This window comes from Asterias rubens, chromosome 20 (genome assembly GCF_902459465.1).
Source record: "Asterias rubens chromosome 20, eAstRub1.3, whole genome shotgun sequence".
In the NCBI taxonomy this organism is placed as follows: domain Eukaryota; kingdom Metazoa; phylum Echinodermata; class Asteroidea; order Forcipulatida; family Asteriidae; genus Asterias; species Asterias rubens.
In genome coordinates, this window is record NC_047081.1 from 9711809 (window position 1) to 9734033 (window position 22225).

At 37.5% G+C, this 22225-nt stretch overlaps 1 protein-coding gene across 1 annotated transcript in view; it reads left to right on the plus strand.

The window, feature by feature from the left end:
- Positions 1-21071, plus strand: part of LOC117304056 (coiled-coil domain-containing protein 33-like) — a 34902-nt gene extending 13831 nt beyond the window's left edge. Inside the window, exons 13-23 of the mRNA XM_033788542.1 lie at positions 122-193; positions 4955-5179; positions 12285-12451; positions 13338-13464; positions 15325-15454; positions 15646-15734; positions 16027-16210; positions 17087-17178; positions 17809-17895; positions 18963-19088; positions 20474-21071. Coding sequence (XP_033644433.1) covers positions 122-193; positions 4955-5179; positions 12285-12451; positions 13338-13464; positions 15325-15454; positions 15646-15734; positions 16027-16210; positions 17087-17178; positions 17809-17895; positions 18963-19088; positions 20474-20548 — 1374 coding nt within the window. The 3' untranslated portion in view covers positions 20549-21071. The remainder of the gene's footprint in view (positions 1-121; positions 194-4954; positions 5180-12284; positions 12452-13337; positions 13465-15324; positions 15455-15645; positions 15735-16026; positions 16211-17086; positions 17179-17808; positions 17896-18962; positions 19089-20473) is intronic.
- Positions 21072-22225: the final 1154 nt, after the last annotated feature.

Here is a 22225-nt window from a genome sequence, read left to right on the forward strand (position 1 = left end):
CACACTCTCAAATTGTCTGTCTACTTCTTCTAGTGGAGAAACATTCTTAGTTTGATACTTCTACGTTCGTGGTTTTCATGATGTATTTCAGTGACGGATATTTTGTTTTGTTGCCGTACAGGGAAGCGGTCTGAAATCAAGAGAGGCCAAAACACCTTGGGTGTCGATAGTGATTCGGCTCATTACGTCAACGGTAAGTCTTTAATTAAGGGAGGTTTTTTAAAGAGGTTAATTAAGGCACTAAGTGGGAATTTAAGGAACATGCTTGTGTGATTATAAAAATGTAAACAAAAGAGTAGTATTAATTTTTTTTTGTTACCTTTCTATATTTGTTATTTTGAATTGCAAAATCATAATGAGTGCGTTAGCACCTTTAACATTTCGTCCCTGACAATTTTAACCAATATTTCTCAGTGTGTTTTCTAAATTTACCTAATTTGAAGAAATTTTCTAGTTGTAACAGTGCATCAAATAGAAGAAGAAAAAAATTGCTTTACCAAAAAAATGATAGTCGTATCAAATATTTGAAGGCAGTGGACACTATTGATAATTACTCAAAATAATTTTTAGCATAAAACCTTTCTTGGTGACGAGTAATGGGGAGAGGTTGATTGTATAACACATTGTGAGAAACGGCTCCCTCTGAAGGGCCATAGTTTTCGAGAAAGAGGTAATTTTCCACGAATTTGATTTCGAGACCTCAGATTTAGAACTTGAGGTCTCGAAATCAACCAGCTAAACGCACACAACTTCGTGTGACATGGGTGGGTTTTTTTCTTTCATTATTATCTCGCAAGTTCGAAGACCGATTGAGCTCGAATTTTCACAGGTTTGTTATTTTATGCATATGTTGAGATACACCAACTGTGAAGGCTAGTCTTTGACGATTACCAATAGTGTCCACTGCCTTTAATGTCAAGGGGCTGTTATTTGATATTAAAGTAAACATGTGTTTTTGTTTTGACTCACTGGGTATTTTTTCATGTACATATTAATTGACATTTAATATCTTGGTTGTATGATTATAAAGTACTGTACAAAGAAAGACCTATTGACAGTACCAGCAAACCAAACAAAGAAATAATAAAGTAACTTTTAAAATAAAATGACTATAGAAAAAGATTGAAACAAATAAATTAAGGTATTAAAAAAATATTAATGATTTTGGGGCTTGAACAAAGAATTGACTAGAGTGGGATTCAAACCAACGACCTCCGGATTAACGTGTCGGCGCTCTACCAACTGAGCTATCTAGCCCTATATTGGCGGTGTCCCTATTTTGTCAATATCTTTGTTCAGGGGTGCCAGTCAGAAGCCATACAACCCTTGTGGTTTGATATAAAAAAATATTAAAACAATTTAATAACAATTTGAAATTCTTGTAAGAAAAACTTTCCAACCATATTTCATTTGTTAATTTCACATGTAAAAATTCAATTCATAGCAAACTCTTTTTATACCCCAAACCGCCCAGTCCGAATACAATGAGCCCCCTTTTAGTCAAAAGTCAGGTACTTTTCATTGTTGATGCCTAGCAAACGGAATCAATGCTTCGCAGTCGGGGAGTCTAGGTTGTTGTACACACGGCGCCGCTAGCCTATGTAAACCTACAGACGCTGCGTGACATCTTGACGTTCTACAGGTGTCTCTCACGCCAGTCGGTATCTTATGTTTGCCCTTGACTCACCGCTGTTCCCTCGGCAACCGCTTAGTAATATCAATCCTTTTCTAATAATGAGCCACTATTCGATTATTAAATGAACTTCTCATCGTTGACATTATACTTGACGGCTTATACTCTCTGCTACTAAAAATAGCGTTACCTTGGCAGTGTGCGGTTCCTGTCTTGTTTGCTGTTGGCAAACATGATTCAAGGCGTATCCTTACACCTCTGGTAATTACTAAGAAAGGTTTGCGGTAACACCATGTGAATATATATTTTTGAGAAGTGTTGGTTCTGAAAAGAACCGGTTGACAACTCAACGTTTCGATAAGTATACTCTGATCGTCTTCAGGAGAATGCAGATCAAGTCGTTGAGTTGAAAACAACCGGGTTTTATTTAGAACCAACACCACTCTAAAAGAGATATTCACATGGTGTTATCGCAAAACCTCTCTTAGTTATACTTCCACCATGGAAAGTTTCAAATCCTACTTTGGTAATTACTCCAAAAATTAATGACCATAATAACTTACTTGGTAAAGACATTTAGAGATTATACATGGTGTAACCGCAAACCTTTACTATATAATATTATTTATAGCACTGCACTGTTGAATGTACAACAGTTTGAGACACAGTTCCCTTTAAAGGAATGTGGTTTAAGAGAGAGGGATTCAAAAACAAATCAATCAGAGTTTTTTCTGTGTGCCAAACTTCTCAAATCGTGTATCAATTACGGATGACTCTTCCTGCGTGGACATACATGTAACTGCTCCCTACTTTTGGTGATATCCTAAAAACGCTACGTCCTAAAATTTTATTGGGATTTTGATGGGATTAAAATAAATGAACAGTTTTTTTTTTAATGTGCACATAAAGTATCCTTGATCAGGGCCCAATTTCATAGAGCTACTTAAGCAAAGTTCCAACACAAATTAAAATTGTCCTCATAGAAGTGCCCTTTGCGAGAGGAAAATGGCTGTGCCCCTTTAAGAATGAAATTCAAGGCCTACTCATTCAACCTTGAAATAGACTTATCTCTAATTGCTTCGCTTATGCTTATTTAAATTTGTAATATCAATTTTATTGTGATTAAACAGCCGCAGTAATTATTGCCTTGGCAACAACTCTTAGCGTGGATGTCAAGTCGACATGTTTTTATAGTGGACATTTTCCACGTCTGCTTCACTAGCGTAGCATCACAATTATATGCTACACAATGAGCATCGCCATTGGCTTTACCTTCAAAACTCAATTGGAAACATGCAATAAGTGTAACATTTTTATTGTCAAGTAATAAATCACTAGGGAAACTGACTGGGTAAGTTTTAACTAAATTTTGGTCGAGCAAAGAAAGTTTTACTAGCGCGGGATTTGAGCCTGTGACCTCTGGATTAATGTGTCGGCGCTTTACCAACTGAGCTATCTAGCCCAAATGTTGACCGTCTTCCTGTATTGTTAAAATGTTTGTTCATGGGTGCTAGTCAGAAGTAAATCAACCTGTAAAGGCTGCATAGCCAGGGATTGACCCAAGTTTATTATACAACCTGAAAAGCGGCAGGAGAGGACATCACCTTAAGGGGATGCCACTCTAGTAAATTTGTCTTTGTTCAACCTAAAATTCTTATATCTCTTGATAAGCATCTACAGTGTAAAGTTGTGTTTTTTTCTTTTGAGATGGGTGATTCTTTACTTTCAAGGGAGGTACACATTTGTACTCCAAAAATGAATGGCCATAAATACTAACTTGGTAAGAAGCACTGGGGAGCCGTTGATGTTACAAAAAAAAAACATTGTTAAAAACAACACCCTTTAAAGTGATGTAGTTTTACAGAATGGGGTAATTTTTCACTCCCAAAAATTTGAATCTAAGAAGGGATGCAGACATAAAGCCTTTTCTCAGTCATCTGAAAGCACACAATTCTAATGCAATGAGGGTGTATTTTTTCTTTGGTGACCAATTGAGCCCAACTTTTCACAGGCTTTCACATTTTACGCTTGAAATGTTGGGATACACCTAGAGCTTCAAAAATTTTGCTTAAGCACGAAAATAGCTAGCTTATTTTACACATGTTATAAACTGGCCAAAATTTCATGGCATATACATTGCTTGTGACTGGTATTTAGCTGTTGTTTACTTAGCATAACAATTGAGTGGAGTCTTGGCCGGTAATCTGATTTTATAAAGCCAGGATTTATTTGCTTAAGCAAAATTTTGTGCTAAAGCAGCGCTATGAAATTGGGCCCAAGTGAGGACACTGGTCTTTGACAATTACCAAAAGTGCATCCTGCCTTTTTTGATTGGTGGTATTTAAACGAGAGTTCAACAACAAAAAAAGAAGGAATTGTGAGGACACCAAAAACAAATATCATGCAGATGGAATATTGTGCAATTTCTTGCTGACAATAGAACCTCATTACTTGGCAATTTAGGTGTACGTTTATATCCGCATCGTTGGCAACCTCATCAACTCATAAAAGAAAGAAAAAAACATCAATATTTCCCGAGCTTTGCACCTCATCAGAATAATCACACTCACCTTGATGTTGGGATAAATTTCCCGTGACGAAACCTCGGCTCCAGTTTCATGCTGTTGTTCCTGCCATGCACTTTGCTCTCTGACTCCAATAACAAGCACTTGTTTTTTATCCATTTTTACGATTGTGATCAGTCGACAAAAAAAACAACACTGGAAATTTGCCAACTTTGCACGGGGTTTTTATGAAAAACTTCAGCTGTGATTTTATTGTGATTATCTTTTTCTCACGAACATGTACAATGTAGTTCGCTTTATTCCTCCAAAAATATTTTGACGGAATTTGACAAAATAATGGTCGGTTGAATAAGCAATTTTTGTCAAGGCTCGCTCATTAAGAGGGCAATAAAAGTTACATTACGTTCAAGTATATGTTTTTTCTAAGATTGCTGATGACTCATATAATGACTTATTTTTGGTTGCACGCGTTGGTTCCATCATTCACGGTCATTTAGTAGAGTTAGCTTGTTGGCGTCAGACTAAAGACATAGTTTTTGTAACACATCGAGACAACCAAGCCAAGTGGATTCTTTTGATCCACGCTTTTCATTCCCAAAGATTTCGGTTGCATGCATTGGAACTACCATTCACGGTCAATTCGTAGATTTAGCTTGTTGGCGTCACACTAAAGACTTAGTTTGAGTTTCATACTGAAGACCTGATTTTCAGCAGAGTGTCTTTAGAGAACTGGATTCTTTTTATCCCAAATTTCATTCCAACAATGACGGAAACCACTCAAAATGTTGATCCACAGAAACCAGATTCTCTGGCTACTGCCAGCGATCTGCAGACTCTGCCGACTCTACCAACCTTCCTGGAGCATGAGGTGAAGTCCCCCGAGCCAACAGTTGTACCCATCTCACCCTCACCTACACCATCCCCTCCTCCGAGGGCCACGCCCTCACCACCGATGCCTGCTAGCACCCCTCTACCCGTGCCTCTGTACCCACCAAGGCAACAGAAACCAAGACGATATAAGGTCAGTTACTACTTTGATTTTTTTTTTATTATGTGATGCGATCAGGCTAAATGAGTCGTTTTTCTGAAATATCAGCATTAAACGAGCCAACAGGGTTGAATTTTTTGTATGCCGAATTTTTGGATGCCGAATTATATCTTTTATTACATGTATTTGGTTATCCTTCCTGAAATAACAAAATCCAAAAGAGGTTAGAATGTGCCGATTTATGTCCACCGAACAACTCGTCTTAAAATCCCTATTTCACAGATTCATTCTCTCTCATCTCTTGTTGTTTCTACTTTCACAACTTTTGAACCAAAAGTGGTATCTACACAATATTAAAGCATGAATTATGCTCTTTTCAAATTATGGAAAAAAATTTCAAATTACCTGGATCGACAAAATGACAAATTTTACTTGATAGCGTCACATATTGTGAAGCAGGGCTTGAATTTAATACTAATAATGATGATAACTACTTCTTGTATAGCGCATTTTACAATAACCAATACATTCATTTCAAAAGGTGGTTATTCACGAGATTATCGCCAAAAATTCCTAATAGGAAGTTCACAATCTGAGTATGTGCGACAGAAACGCTCCTCAGATATAAATTTGGGGAAGAAACTGATATCTTTCATAACCACAGTACTTCAAAATGAAATGCTTCTCAAAATACTTTAGTAGGCTTCTATAACATTTTGTTTTATTGGCATTAATTTTAAGAGTGTTTACCAAATGTATGCCTGGAGCCTTTTTTTAATGTTAAATGTGATAAAACTAATGGTAATTTCTCCTTCCTTAGCGCTGTGTCATAGCTGATGCCATTTTATTGTTTCTTTTGTCATTTTCATATTTTTTCCAAATAGCTCTGGCTCTCTCAAGTTCATAATTGGGGAAGGGTATACTTTTGGTAATTACTCCAAACGTTGACGACATTACATGGTTAGGCCGTGTCCGAAACGGCGACTTCTGCTAGAGCTACGGCTAGATCGCGCGCGTCTGCCTATTCTTCAACACTGGTAGACGCGCTGATCTAGACGTAGCTGTAGCCGAAGTCATCGTTACGGACACGGCCTTAGAAGCACTCCATCTGTTGACAATGTAGTTGTAGGACATTGTGCGAAATGATTCCTTTCAAATGAATTTGGTTTCAGAGAGAGTGATTCAAAGGAATTTTGATTGGAAATTTTTTCTTCATGAAATTTTTCTCAGATTGTTATTCGTGAAATTGTCTAACCATTTTACCCCTCGTTCAAAATTGCATGGTTGACACACAAAACAAGTTCATTCCTGAATACAATAATGTTATTTTATTATTTTATTTTGATAGTTTATGTATTTGTTTGTCTATTTATTTTTGGGATGGTGGTGGGGAGGGGGGGGGTCTTTACCAAAGTCAACCCTACCTTTGATGCATCCTGACCGTATATTGGATAATTACTTACACATCACATTAATGATTTTCCATTATCTTGATAACTTCTATCTTGGGATATGAGATGTAGTAATTGTGTTTATATTGTCGCCTGGGGTGGATGTGTTGACTGACACTACAAGAGCGCTGCATAATAATCATAATAATCAATATAGCTTTGTATATGATGTTACTATGGTTACATAGCTGTTCTAAAGTTGCGGTCAGGATTGAACACGTGTAAGTTGTATATAGGACTCTTGCTGTGTGTTTCTAGTTTATCCGTGTAGGCCTTTCATAACTGAAAACAAAAGGTTTTAACATTTCAAGAACATTTTTCAGTTGTAGTTTTGTGTCTTAATGCAATTATGTTGCCAGGTCAAGTTTTTGCCTTTTTTGTTCTCCTCGTCAAAAAATCTGGGCCCCTTTGAAAACAAGTATTCTACACTGAAAGGTTCACCCAGGTTAAAGAAGAAATACTGAATATAAGTAAATAATGCAATTAAGACCCGCCGCCCAGGGCACAAATTCATAAAGCCTGTAAGCTCAAAAACTCCGCTTTCTGATCACCTGGTGTAGTTTTGGTACTTGCTCTAAACCTCCAAAATTCTCTCTCAACTGAAATATATTTTGCTATAGTTTTTCAACAGCCAGTTTGAAATTATAAACAATTTTGATGGCTTCTGTATTATCTTATGGATTAGTCGTCAAGAAAATTGAGCTGCATCCATGCAGAGAGACCATTATCATTAGAATAAGTTTATCCTTAGTATTTGCTGGCCGTAAATCAACATGTGTGTTGGCGCTTTTATACAGTCTTTCAACAGCCAGTCTGAAAATATTCAAAAATTTTTATTTTCTACTTATTTTGTTTGTGGATTATGTCAATTGGAAAACTAAGCTGCATCCAAGCAGAGAGGCCATTGCTATTAGAATAAGTTACTATCCTTAGTTTGTGTCTGACCGCAAGTTAACTTACCCACGTAAGTTAACTTAACTTACTCAAGTCTTGTTCTACATGTAAACTGCAGTACATTGTAACTTCGGTCTTTCAACACTTTCAACAGCCAGTCGGAAAATTTGTATTTCTAGCTACTTTATTTTTTTATGGATTATGTCAATTAGAAAATTGAGCCGCAACAATGCAGACAGACTTATTATCATGAGTAGAAGTAACAATCTTTAGTTTCCGCTGGCCGTACAACAGAATGTGTCTTGGTTCTTGTAGTACTACACTACATACACAGTCTTTCAACAGCCAGTCTGAAAATTTTCAAAAATTCTACTTTATTTTATTTTATGGATTATGCCAGTTAGAAAATTGATCCTCGCATCCATGCAGAGAGTCCATTATGATTAGTACAAGTTACTATCCTTCAGTTTCCTCTATAAACTGTACATCAAGTGTGTGTGTGTTTGTGTGTCAGTAGTACTGGCTCTTGTTCTACAGTGTCTACCGTGGAGCAATACTCACTGCAGCCCCCCCCCCCCATGCCATAGTGGTTGCTAGGAGACACCAAGCTGTTAGGGTTGACTGCTTATGACCTCAGCTTCATTGCTTGCATTGTTCTGTGCTCTCTTACACTCAGTGGCACACAATGCATTGGTTGCCTATACCATTAGGTTTATACAGTGTGGGACTTGGTATGCTGCACTCATGCTGTATTGGGCTACGATGGAGTTCAGTTTCTGTATACATCAAGTTGTTAATTGTGCAGGGAGACTGTGTAAATTAACCGGCGGCCAAATCAGCCTTCTACTTTGATGGATTGTAGAATTTTGCGGTAAATGGTAAACAGAACATTACATTGTACCGACATCAACATGCTTGACTTTGATAGGGATATAGGGCTTGCTGACAGACTGGATGTGGGAAATTGACATCGACAGGTTGTTGGGGTTCTGTGGACAGGTTTGGAATTGGACTGCAAGCGGTTCATTGCGGTGTTTAATCGGCTTGCTCTATGTGGATTGTTGTGTATCACCTGGGGGTTATCAACTGGGGTTGTGTCAAGATGATGTGACATTGAGTGACACAAATATCACAAGCCGTTCAGGACTTCAGGTTGCTGTTAAGGGAACCATTGCTGGGGTCTGATTAGAGTCTGGAGTGCACCACTTAGATAAGGCACCTGTTGAATATGTTTGTGTTTAGGCACTGAATGGTGGATGGTTGTAATCTGAAGTTCATCTGTGCCTCATACAGCAACGCTACTTCAGTCATGGTGTGTTTTTCTTGCTGTCTTGTTTGAATCTTCGTGCCGTTTTTCTTGAAACCCTAGGACACCTTATATTCACATCTACAGAAGAGGAGGAGCTGGCAATTCTTTACAACCATAGTGTTTTTTTCCCCGTTGCTGTCTCGTCTGAATCTTCATGCAGTACTCCAATACTTGAAACCCTCCCTCAGACACCTTACAGTCCTTATATTCACATCATTAGAAGAGGAACTTGAATACCTTGTACTCACATCTACAGAAGAGGTTTTTTTAGCTCTGAACAGACGTTGTTTGATTCTTGAAATTCTCTTGAACCATTTGTCGCTACTTAAGAAATGACTGGTGTAGCTTCAGTATTGAGGAGTTAACACAGCTGCAAAGGATAAACAATTTCACTTCCTTTTGTAAAACTCATGGGATAATGTGAAATTTTGGAGGATTTTGGAAGCAGCTTTTTGGTCTGTGGAACTCTTTAGTTGATTTCTATACTCACAAAGTACGAGAATTCTGACAAAATGGCATTTGCATATTACAGGCCATTTACATCTGAGGTAAGTTTATCATTTATAAAGAATTTCATTGTGCATACAAAAGTACATGTTCAGGGCCCAATTTGGAAATGTTTCCGAATTCTGCCACCACTTTTTCATTCGTTATGAAATAAAATAGTGATAAAATGAGTGAAAAAGTGGTGGCAGGATACAGAAAGTGTAGACATCTCCATCTCTAGGCACTGTCTTGGCCTAGTTTCATGCCGATCTTTGCTTAGCAGGAAGTTGTTAAGCAAAATCTGCTTTTAATTCTGCGTAAAAGCAGCTCGATGAAATTTGGCCAAGGCAGTTTTTAAAAGTTTGTTATTAAAGATTGTTGAAATTGTATGTTGATGATGGAAAAATAGTTTGTTTTAATTGTTTGGAATCGCATGAATTTGGTTTACGCTCGACCTCAAGCAGTAAAAAATAACGTAACAAAAGAAAGTAACAAAATCATTGAAACATCAGTTTCAATGGGCGGAAGGAGAAGGTTCGATATGGAAACTAACCTTCTGTCAAATTTGTTTCTTAACTTGCAGGGAAGATTAAATGATTAATTGCCTTTACTGACTGCATTCTGCCCCTCTCCCATGCTTCATTTTTTGAAAGAGGAAGGACACCAAGGCACTTGGAATCGTCCAAGTACGTCGAAAGACAACATGGCAGATATTTCTGTTCGTTACTAAATTCGGAGTAAAAAACACTTTTTGTACACTTAACAGTACAATTTTTTCAACAGTTTGAAAGTGATTTGGGTGCATATGACTCTTGTGCATATATTTACCGGCTGACTATGTTTAAATGTTCTGTTAAAGTGCATTTACAAGTTGTTGTCGTGAGTTGTCGTGAGGGGTCGTGAGTTGTCGGTATTTAGTGCGACCCTTTTCTCCTTGGTAAAGGGTACTCTATGAGGAAATTGTAAATTTCTACTTGAGCATTCCAAGGGCACCAAGGCAATGACCATGGGGCATATGGAGACAATCTCCTTCGGTGACTTCATGAAATATCGGGCCTGAGCATACTTGTAGGTTTGTGTTGTGCTGTCACTTGGCCTTTTGAGAAAAACTCAACCAGGGTCGAAACGTGAGGCAATTAACCATTTTATTGCAGGATTAATTACATTGCTAACTATCATATTGCCCTCACTTTATTTACCTATACAAAGGAAGTCTGCACAAACACTCCAGTTAATTTTTAAAAATCTCTGATTTACCTTCAACGAGCATTTACAGACTTTTGATTAAAGTCAACTTTAATATCCGCTTGAATAAAGTAAACGACTTGAAAACACATAAAATAAAAAATCTCAGCCCTGTATGTTTACTTCTAGTCCAAACACAGTCTGGTATTCATCATGGACTATGAATAATTAATTCAGCTCAAATCAGACCTCTGTATTGGTTGACCAACATTGGGCCTTTGCTAAACTGTGCTGGCTTCAAGGGAACAAAGTCCAGACGGGCAGCCATTGTAGTGTATTGATTGTAGTAAGACATCATGGACCATTTATGTATAGACTGTCAGATAGCCATTATAGATTTATTGGTCTACAGTAAAGGTTTGTTTGATCAAATCCTGTTGTGATAATTGCTGAAGATATTGATCACTGTGGAAAGTTGATTGGTCAATAAACAGATCAATCAAAACAAAGTGTTCTCCCTGAAAAACACCAGAGGACAGGCTGTCAAAATTTGCTCCAAGCGGTCCAACACAACTGGCTTATTCCTCCATGCTTATACATTGCTGAAAAGTAACCCTATTTTATTTTAAATGTGGACCAGTGAAAAGGGTGATGGACTCCCGTGAAATGACAAACTACCTGGTCTTGTTGGCTTGTCACTATAAAATGGTAGACCATATAGATCCTACCTGTTTCAAATTATCATTTAAAAACAGATCATTGGTATATAAATGTATGTATAGGCTACCGTAGGCCTTATGCCTTTAAAAACTTTTTTTAAGTAGCCCACCGGGCTAGTAAACTTTATGTTCAACTTGCCCCCCAGGAGGTTTTAGTTGCCCAGATTTTAAACATGTATCGCCATAAATGATTGTATGAACCCAGTGTTCCTCGAAATAAGCAAATAATTTATGCCATGTTCCCATTGGACTTTGTTTTTATATATAAAGTACCACAACTTTTCTGTAGAATGACAAAATTAAATCCATTGGGGAATGCAAACATGGTAATTTGACCTCCCTGTCAACTTACCACCATCGTGATGTCAAAACTATAACAGGCCAAAAGAGGTCGCGCAGCAACTTGATAGGGCAGCTTAACAGAAACGGCTCTGCGCTGTCCACGACCACGCCGGAAAGCGTGGTCGCGGAATAGCCCAGGTAGGAAGGCAGCCACGATAACTTTCTGCGTTGTGTGGCAGAAGAAAAAGTCCCATGGGAACACGGTTTAAGCCTTTTCACAGACTTTTGGAATAACTGGGTAAAGGAATGTGAGCCTGAGGCCAAGTGCTGACTTTATAACAATGTAGGTTGGTGCAACGGCACTTATAATAATAATTATAATAATAATAATAAGACTTGTAATGCGCACGTATCCACCCTGCTGGGTGTTCAAGGCACTGGGTTAATTATATGTGCCATTCATTTTTAACAACCCCCCCCCCCCCGAATGAAATTGAAAAAAATATATAAATCAATTTTCAGTGATGCCATTTTTGTATTGGTCAATAGTGTAAATAAATAATAACAAACAATGTACTCTCACTGGAGCTCTCTACACTGTCACAGCTCCTTACGAAGAAAGGGAGGTTGGTGAAAAATAAAGCAAATATTGAATTATTTAATAACCCAACATCCATGTTTGATCTTAAGAGAGCCATTATAAATAGTTGATGTTCATTTTATGACGATGGTCATTTTCTCTTATATTATTTTTTTTCCCCCCTCGATAATTATTTTATGGTTTTTTTTCCTTGTCGTCCTCTCCTCTCAAGGTCATCAGTGATGATGAGCTGCCATCCCACGATGCCATTCAGAACTTGTTGCCATCACATAAAGGACGTCACGCTCCGACCAGGAATTCTGATAACGGTTTGATCCCGACCAGACTGCCACCAAGCCCGGATCTCTACCAATTTCGAGACAAGAAATCCAAGCCAAAGTAAGTTGTTGTTAAACGGAGAAAACAATCTCATTGATTGTTTATTATTTGTTTATTATTTTGAATTTCTGCGCTAGCTATGTAAGCGAAGACTGCCTAGTAATGTGGAGTACACATAGGCAAAAACAAAAATACGCTTGGCTTAAGTGCAGAATTCCCTGCTTCCGCAAGCATTGATTCTTTGCTTACGGTAAGCAGAGCCAGGAAATTGGGCCCCGACTTGGTGAGAAGCACTGCAGCTGTTGATGAGGTATAATGTCATTTCCCAACAACTTTGATGTAAAAACAATGGAAATGTGCACGCGTGTACATGCTGTGCACGACTCTCGGCCAATCATGGCCAATCATAGCCTTTCATGCGTGCACGATTCATCAAAGATGGCAGCAAATGCACGATTCATCAAAGATGGCAGCCAATGCACGATTCATCAAAGATGGCAGCCCATGCAAGCTGTCTATTAGCAGTACTTGATTGTTACCCATCTTTAAAGACACTGAACACCTTTGGTTATTGTCAAAAACCAGTCTTCTCACTTGGTGTATCTCAACATATGCATAAAACCTGTGAACATTTGAACTCAATTGGTCATCGAAGTTGCGAGAGAAAAATAGGGGAAAAAAACACCCTTGTTGCACGAAGTTGTGTGCTTTCAGATGCTTGATTTCACGACCTCAGCTGGGTTCTCTTATTCAATCCAAATATTTTAGTTACTTCTTTCTAGAAAAATATGTTACTTCAGCGGAGTCGTTTCTCACAATGTTTTATACTATCAACAGCTTTCCATTGCTCGTTACCGAGTAAGTTTTTATGCTAACAATTATTTTGAGTAATTACCAATAGTGTCCAGTGCCTTTAAACCAATCTTTACCACCTTCTCATACACAGTTCAGCCCCAACGGATGGAACAGACAAATACACCTTGAGCTTAATGGACGCTCAGCAGAAAGAGATCAATAGTTATAGAGAAGCACTCAAGAGGATGGGGGAGGAGATTGTTCACATGCAAGAACAGGTCAGATTTTTTATTTATATATACATATTTATTTAATTTTTTATTTTATCCAACAGCGAATGCAGAAAATAACGGATAAAAAACTATGTATTGACCCCTTGCACGCGCGTCACACGCGTTGACTGATGCCACGCTTACCATGTTGGTGGTCAATAGGTTGACGTGTAAAGGCCGCGTCGCCTAAAATTTTCACTTCACTGAATAACACACGTTGACATGGACCACCAAAATGGCGCATCAAAGATTATTCTGATGATGATGTCAGGTGAATTGGGTCAATACAGGTACAGCAATATCCTAAATTGAAATTCACTTTTTGTGCTTAACATTAATTTTTATTGTTGGTGGCTAGTGTGCAAAGCGTTCGCCTGTCACCACTGTGGTCCTGGTTGCCACTTTGGCCATTATTAGAGTAAAGTTGTGGATTGGTTCCCTCAAACATCACAAAGTTTTTTCTGTGGGCCCTTTGGTTTTCTTTTCTGTGGACAAATTTTCAAGTTCCCACTTGGGCCATTATTAGAGTAAAAGTCGTGCATTGGTTCCCTCAAACATCACATATTTTGTTATGTGCCCTTTGGTTTTCTTTCCTGTGGACAAATCAAACGCTTTTGTTCTTTTGTGGTTGTCCGCCAAAAGCATTTCTCCTTGGTAAACATGGGAAAGGGCACCCAAGGGGGAAATTGTTAGTTTCTACTTGAGAATTTCAAGGGCACAAAGGCATTGACCAGGAGGGACATGGAGGCAATCGCTCTTTGTTGCCCCCAGTGAAGTATCAGGCCTGCCTGCGGCTCAAAGGCGTTGAAGCCGCGTTCTTTGCAATTCAGCTTCTCAGCTGCAAGTATGGATGATTAGATTGCTAAATGTAATTAGTTACGTACGCAAATTATCATCAATCCATTACTAACATGGATTTATTACTTCCTGGTACATCCTTTGTATGAAATCGTACAATCTTTTTTGTGTCATTAAATGTCCATTAGACAAGTGAAGTAGAACCGTGAAGTACTGCGTGTAACGTAATTAAGCATACCGGTTGCCTACTCCTTATTTGGTCTGTACATTACACATGTGAGAAGGCACCGTTGTGTACAGTCTAATGTTGCTATGACAACCTGGGCATTATGAAAGCAAACAGTTGTTACCATAGAAACTCTACTCTGTTCTGTGGAAATGCTTGATAATGGGATTGCAGTTGTAATTAGCTGTCATTTGTAAGGGATAGAAAAATTGGTAGAAAAATCCTTCTGCATCCATAGTTTGTGAGTATTAAGTGTTGAATATACAACGTCGTAAGACCTACATGTATGAACGTTTTACCTTACTCAACGATTTTGCAGGAAGCATCAGCAAACGTATTAAAGTAGAATGTACATGTATTCCACTTGGTTTTCATATCTCTTAAAACTAATATAATGAAAGATTGGCACTGGTTCATTTTGTCTCGTTCTTTTTTTAAATTCCTCAAACATTCTCCTATTTTCAATCAAGGGTTGTTAAGCACAAAAATTTGCTTAGCATGAAATTTCTTCCTTGATAAAAACAGGATTACCAACCAAATTTCCACATGATTTTAAGGCTAAGCAAACAACAGCTGAATACAAGTAACAAGCAATATGCCACAAATGGAAATTTGGTTGGTAATCCTTTTTTTATCAGGGAAGAAATTTTATGCTAAGCAAATTTTTGTGCTTAACAGCTCTATGAAATTGGACCCAGCTCTGTGATGCCACAAACTTGCTCTACTTTTGTATTTTTCGTGGACCAGTCAGAATTGGGTAATAGGGTAAAACCAAAATGAATATTCTTGATCTCGATGCAAATTTCCATCTATTAAATGTGTATATTTGTTTCGTCTTTCAGATCGCCCGGCTTGAAACTGATAACAGCAAGTTACGTCAACGCATCAATATGTATGAAGATTCAGCTAAAGCAATGGTTGGTGCAGACGACTTGGATGAAGTCACAAAGGCAGAACTCCTGGAGAAATACAGTAAGAATTTCCTTGTGTTTAAAAGAGAGAGGAGAAAATCAGGGCCGGGGGGTGTGTTCCACTCAGCTAACAATGCAAACATTTGTCAACTATGCGCACGTTTTCAAAGTGGAACCTGTTTAGGGTTAGATGTTGTGTAATTGGAACCTACTGTGTTTCTTATTGTTGGTTTTTCATTTTCATATTCGCAGTGGTCATAAGACAGAAACTTGCAAGGCAAGTATCGGAGACGACAAACTACCGAGACAAACTTCTTCAGCTTCAAAATGACATGATCAAGGTAAATAAAAGAGATTGTTCATTACTTCCAGTATTTTTAATTTGTCAAACTTGTTAAATTTGTCAAAATTTTTTAATTTTTTACAATTGTTAATTTCATCAATTTTTTACTTTTTTCATTTGTCCAAGTTGTTCAATTTGTCCAAATATTTAACTTTGTCAAAATTGGTAAATTTGTAAGTTTTTTTTTCATTTGTCAAACTTTTTCAATAGGTAAAATGTATATACATTTGCTAAGTTTTTCCAAACTGTTCAATAAATTCTGTCCAAATTGTTGTCTTTGTCCCAAACAGCAGAATGACCGTGAGCAGCTGTACCTGAATCAGCAACACTCTGCCTCGGATCAGGGACGAGCGTTACAAGAGAAACAGGTGAAGATTAAGAAACTAGAGAGGACGTGTCGAGAGCAAGAAAAGGCTTTGGAGAAGATGGAGAAACTATTGATGAGTAAACGACCAAGGAATGACAAGCAAGAAGGTACACGTCTTCAAATTCACACTTTTCAGACTTTTTTTTTTTCCAATTCTTTTGTTGTTGCAAAATTTCATAAAGCCTTTAAGCACAAAAGCTCTCTAAACACAGAACAGTATCGCTTAGTAGAATCAAATTACCAACCCAATTTACATTAAGTGGCGGACTCAATTGTTGCTTAGCAAAGACACTTGTCAAGCAGTATTTTCTGCTTAACAGCTATATGCAATAGGAATTGGGCCAATTTCATAGAGCTGGTTATGCACAAATTGTAGCTAACCACAACACAAGTATGCTTACCAGGATAAGGTTACCAGCCAAACTACCATGTCTCAAGTGCAATTTGTGACTGGTATCCTGCTTATTCTTGCTTAGCAGAAATAAGCAGCCCTATGAAATAGGGATCTTTAGATAAAGGGTGGTAGAGGATGAGTGTTATAATTGTTTGTTACAATGCTTACATCCAGCTGTTATTTCTTGAAAAGGGCTCAAAATACATGTATGCTTAAGATTCATCACTTTTGACAAAAAGAATGATAATTTGTTAAGGCCTTGAACTGCCCTCTTGAAGGGGCACAGCAATTTCCCTCTTGGCAGGGGCACTTCTATGAGGAAAACGTCAATTTGTAATGGAGCTTTGCAAAGGGCACCACAACAAAACCACAAGGCACCATAAAGGGCACCACAACAAAACCACAAGGCACAACAAAACCACAAGGCACCACAACAAAACCACAAGGCACCACAACAAAACCACAAGGCACCACAACAAAACCACAAGGCACCACAACAAAACCACAAGGCACCACAGCAATAGCTGTGGGTGACCAGGGTTATTTCGAGTTCTGACTATTTTATGTCCATCTTCTTTTCTTTATTTAGATGCGAGGAGGCAGCAGGTAGAACAGATTGCATCTGAGAACTCTAAACTCAAGGCACAAATTGAACAAATACGGGCCGACTCAGCCTCCAAGGTAAGGCACAACATTGTCTTGAGCAACATTTTATTCTTCCTATTTTAATCGGATTTGAAATTGTTTTGCCTTCAGAAAATCAGGATGATTTTTATTGTGGGTTTTAAAGGGAAGGTACACGTTTGGTAATTACTCAAAATAATTATTAGCATAAAACCTTACTTGGTAACGAGCAATGGAGAGAGGTTGATAGTATAAAACATTGTGAAGAACGGCTCCCTCTGAAGTGACATAGTTTTCGAGAAAGAAGTGTTTTTCCACGAATTCGATTTCAAGACCTCAAGTTTAGAATTTGAGGTCTCAAAATCAAGCATCTGAAAGCACACAACTTCATGTGACAAGGGTGTTTTTTCTTTCATTATTATCTCGCAACTTTGATGACCAATTGAGCTCAAATTTTCACAGGTTTGATATTTTATGCATATGTTGAGATACACCAAGTGAGAAGACTGGTCTTTGACAATTACCAAAGGTGTACCCTTGGTTTTAAAGGCATTGTGGGGTATCAATGTATGTTTGGTTCGCTGTGTCACTATATGTATTTTATGGAAATTATAAGGCGAACCTTGTCACCCATTTCTGCAGTCACACAGTGTTAATTATACCCACCTATCCGATTATGTTTTACAGACCTCAAAAAACAACGAAGGAGAGAAACTAATGCTGCACCTGCAGCTTGAGAAGGCAAAGAGTAGGGTGCAGTCTCTGGAGAGAGAGGTGGGTCAACCAGTCAGGAATCTTAATATTAAAGGAACATTACAGAATTGGTTTTAACTTACAAAAAAGTTGCTGGCAGTGTATGCACTTTATGTAATCCACCATATACAAAAAACTTACCTGTATAAGTTTGAGATCGATTGGCCATCTGGGTCACGAGAGAATAGTGAAAAACCGATTACAAATTTTGCATTGCATGGATGCCAAAACAAAAATGAATAAAACGTTCACTGAGCGATAAACTCCAAACGCGAAATTAGATTATTTATTTCTCATCAAATATGACATTTCAGACAGAAATATTTCAAGGGATGTTTTCTACTATCATCATCATTAGACCGTGTAAATTTTATGTAAATCTGTGATCTTCACGATTTGTGTTAAACTCCCATTTCCAAAACTTTGTGAAAGCACATTCAATAAATTTGTAAATGCACCGCTTTCCTGTTTTGCTGAGAATTGTTTTTAAGCTTATGCTAATTCAGAGTGAATTTGTCAAGGCCTGCCTTTCTAGCTTTCTATTTGCCAGGTAGAGGTCATTTGTAACAGTCCTGCAACTTATTTGCTTAGCTGACCAGATTATTTTCTCTTTTTTTTTTTTTTTTTTTTTTTTTTTTTTTTTTTAGTGACAGTTCCAGTGAAATGAAGTGAAAAACAATGTTAATTAAGTGCAGTTGGCGAATTTCCTTCCTTATAATCACAGAGTGGTTGATCTATTGTTCCTTTGTCAGTAACCTCCATTGTCCTGGTCTTGGCCCACACCCCCCCCCCCAAAAAAAACAAAAAAAATAATAAAAAAATAAATAAACACATGTTCTTAAAACCAGTCTGATTTTCTTACCGGAAATGAAGTTTCCTTTGCTTGACTGAAATCCCGGAACTAACATTGTTTGCCTCATGTTTTATATACACATCGCAGTGGCTTAATTTCGCATAGGCTTACTGTATCTAAGTAAACAAAAATTGTTAGTCCAGTGCGTAAAGTCAGCCTTTAAGGCATTACTGAAAACTTTGTAATTTTGATTTTCCATCATTGTGGTCTGATGTATTTATTTCTTCTTCTATAGTTGACGGAGAAGGCGCGTGAATGGGGCAAACAGAAGGAAGGCTTACGATTACGCATGGGTGAACAACACCATAGTTACAACCAGAGGGCGCTACCACCGTTGCATAGAGACAGAGGCTACAATTACGTGAGTAGTCATGGTAATGCTTGGCAACGAGGATTGCAAAGTTTCTTATTTTTCTCATAATAAAGTTTACTGTTTACAGTTTGTTTTGACCCTTACACCAATGTGTATTAATCACTGTGTACTCAGTACTTTCCCAAATTCTGTGAATAAAATCCACAGGGAAATCACAGGGGTGGAATTTGGAACCCATGGCCGATGCATTTCTAGAGCAGATGTCTTCCCACTAGACCCCCGAGCTAGCCCGATGGTTAGAGGCAGTTCAAATCCTATGTGTTAGAAGCGGGTAAAGCAACAATTCAATAAAAGGAAGGATATAAAGAATACACTGAATTTTAAGACATATTATATTATATTATATTCTCTATCCCCAATTCAAAAGTAACATCTTTTAAGTTTGTTGTTTTGTGTTGATTCATGCACAAATTTTTAAGTAAGATGTTAAGTTGTGCATGATGTTGAGGGTAATTTTGTCCTAAATTTCAGTACTTTTAGTGTGATTTTTCAAGTACTGTTTTTTAAAATCAGTACTTAAAACTCATCTTTTTAAACAAGCTTTTTACTAATTTGTGCGTTTTGCTTTTATTTTTGCTCTCGTGAGAACTTTTAATATATTTACTGCAATTTAAAAAAAAACTTTTAACCGCTTTGTTGTACTCCTTATGTAAATTTTAAACATGATCTTGTATGTGGAGTTCTGCAAGGGTCTTGTCTAATAATTTTTTCATGGATTGTGGCGTTTCCTAGCTTTTACCAATTTATTTGTGTTTTTTATTGTGATTTTAGCTTTGTAATCATTGTCTTTTCGTGTTTATTTAACTATTTTTTTTATTGTTATGAGTTTGTTTACATTGTATGGAATGGTTGCGGTATTAATCAATAAATGATTAATATTTTTAATTGTGACGCAATCTGAAAAGCAAAATTAGTGCATGTAGTTTGATGACCCAGGTAATTTGTTGAGTTGTTTATTGAAAATAAATAGGCACATTGTTTTACAATGCTAATCTTAAACCCCTTTATGATGTTATTTATTAAGAAAGAAGTTGCTAATACAAAATAACGTATTTTGGCATATATAATTATTATTTCTTTTTTTATAAGTTAACTCTTGTTGGCCTGTTAAGGGTTGTTTCTCCATTCTGATATTTTCCGACAAACCAACTCATCACAAAATATTATTATAAAAGTAAAACATATGAAAAATTTGTAGTTAGTTGGAAAATACAGATGGTTAATTTGCACCAAGAAAAAGAATATTCATTTTGGTTTTACCCTTATACACCGATGTGTGTTAGCACTGTATATTCAGGACTTTCCCAAGTTCTGTCAAAAGAAAATGAATATAGTAGAATACTAATTGTGTGTTTTTGCATTTCAATCCACAGAGTGAGGAAGACATGGACCTCAGTTACAAGGCGTTGAGGCAAAACTCACCCAATATCCCACATCGTTTCTACTGATAAAGGGCTTAAAGTCCAGAGAATACCTACACATCTCAAAGTGAAATAAAAAGAGTTTACAAGAAAATAATTGGCATTTGTTGATAAAATCAACAACTCTTAATGGTCAGTCTTTTGAAATAAGAGTAATGTTATGGTTTTTGCGCGGGATGCTTTTGTATTTACCGTATTTTTGTGCGTAAATGGCGCGGCTTATCTGTAGCTGTCCTTAAACTATGAAGTCTCTTATTTATGTTTTAAACCACAGGGGGAAACTGACTGGGTAAAACTTTTAAATAGTTTTTGGTAAAACGAAGACAAAGTTTTGGGAGCAGGTCTTCAAACAACGACCTCCAGATTAAGGTGCCAGTGATCACTACCAACAAAAAGTATGGAGGCAAAATCAAAAGTTTTCAAGAAATGCCTTAAGAACTTTACTCTGACACAATATTTTTACAGATACATTATCATTCTGGTTTGAACAAAGAATAATTAAAGGCAGTGGACACTATTGGATATTACTCAAAATAATTATTAGCATAAAACCTTACTTGGTAACGAGTAATGGGGAGAGGTTGATAGTATAAAACATTCTGAGAAACGGCTCCCTCTGGAGTGAAGTAGTTTTTGAGAAAGAAGTAATTTTCCACAAATTTGATTTCGAGACCTCAGACTTGAGGTCTCGAAATCAAGCATCTGAAATCAAGCATCTGAAGCATACTTTCATTCTTATCTCGCAACTTCGACGACTGATTGAGCTCAAATTTTCACAGGTTTGTTATTTTATGCATATGTTGAGATACAGCAAGTGAGAAGACTGGTCTTTGACAAATACCAATAATGTCCTGTGTCTTTAACTACAGCGGCACTTGAATCCGCCACCCCCTGGATTTATGTGCTCCACCAACTGTGCTTTCTAACCCTATCTTGGCGGTCTCCCTATTTTGTCAGTATCTTTATTTCGGGTTGCCAGTCAGAAGTCATTCAACTGGTAACCGCCATGTATCCAGGGATCACACCCAAGCTTACGATACAACCTGGGAAGCTGCAGCAGAGGGATCACATTAAGAGATGCCACTTTGTATTTCAAAAATTAAGTAATAAACCACAAGGGAAATGGTGGTTTATTACTTGATTTTTAATCTTTTCTATTCATATTATTTGTTATAGCCACTCAAAAAGAAGTACTGGTTAGCTTGTACCTATCAAAGTACAGGTCACATGACTGGGCCGTTTTTATGACCATGGCTTATAGACCACTTCTCAGTCATTAGCTTTAGATAAAGAAGAGGTCATTAATCTTTACAGGGTCATTAATCGGTGACCAGGCCCATTTGTGGCATCTGTCGGGGATTTCATTGTCTCTTCCCAACTCACTCTCAATCGATTAGTGGAGGGACACCATTGCCTTAATAAAACAGGAAACCAGTCCTAAAAAAGTAACCATGTCGTATTTGGGCTAATACATTTAAAACACAACATAAAACTCTTTAGAGACCGTAGGAAACGGCTTGTTCCATAATGCCTATAGCGGCTGCTAGATCTGACTTACATCCACAGGCCTGATAATTCACTGAGGCAATGAAGGCGATTGCCTCCATGCCCCCATGTCATTGCCTTGGTGCCCTTGAAATGCTATAGTAGAAATTTATAATTTCCTCTTAGGGTGCCCTTTTAATACTGAGAAGAAAAAGGCCG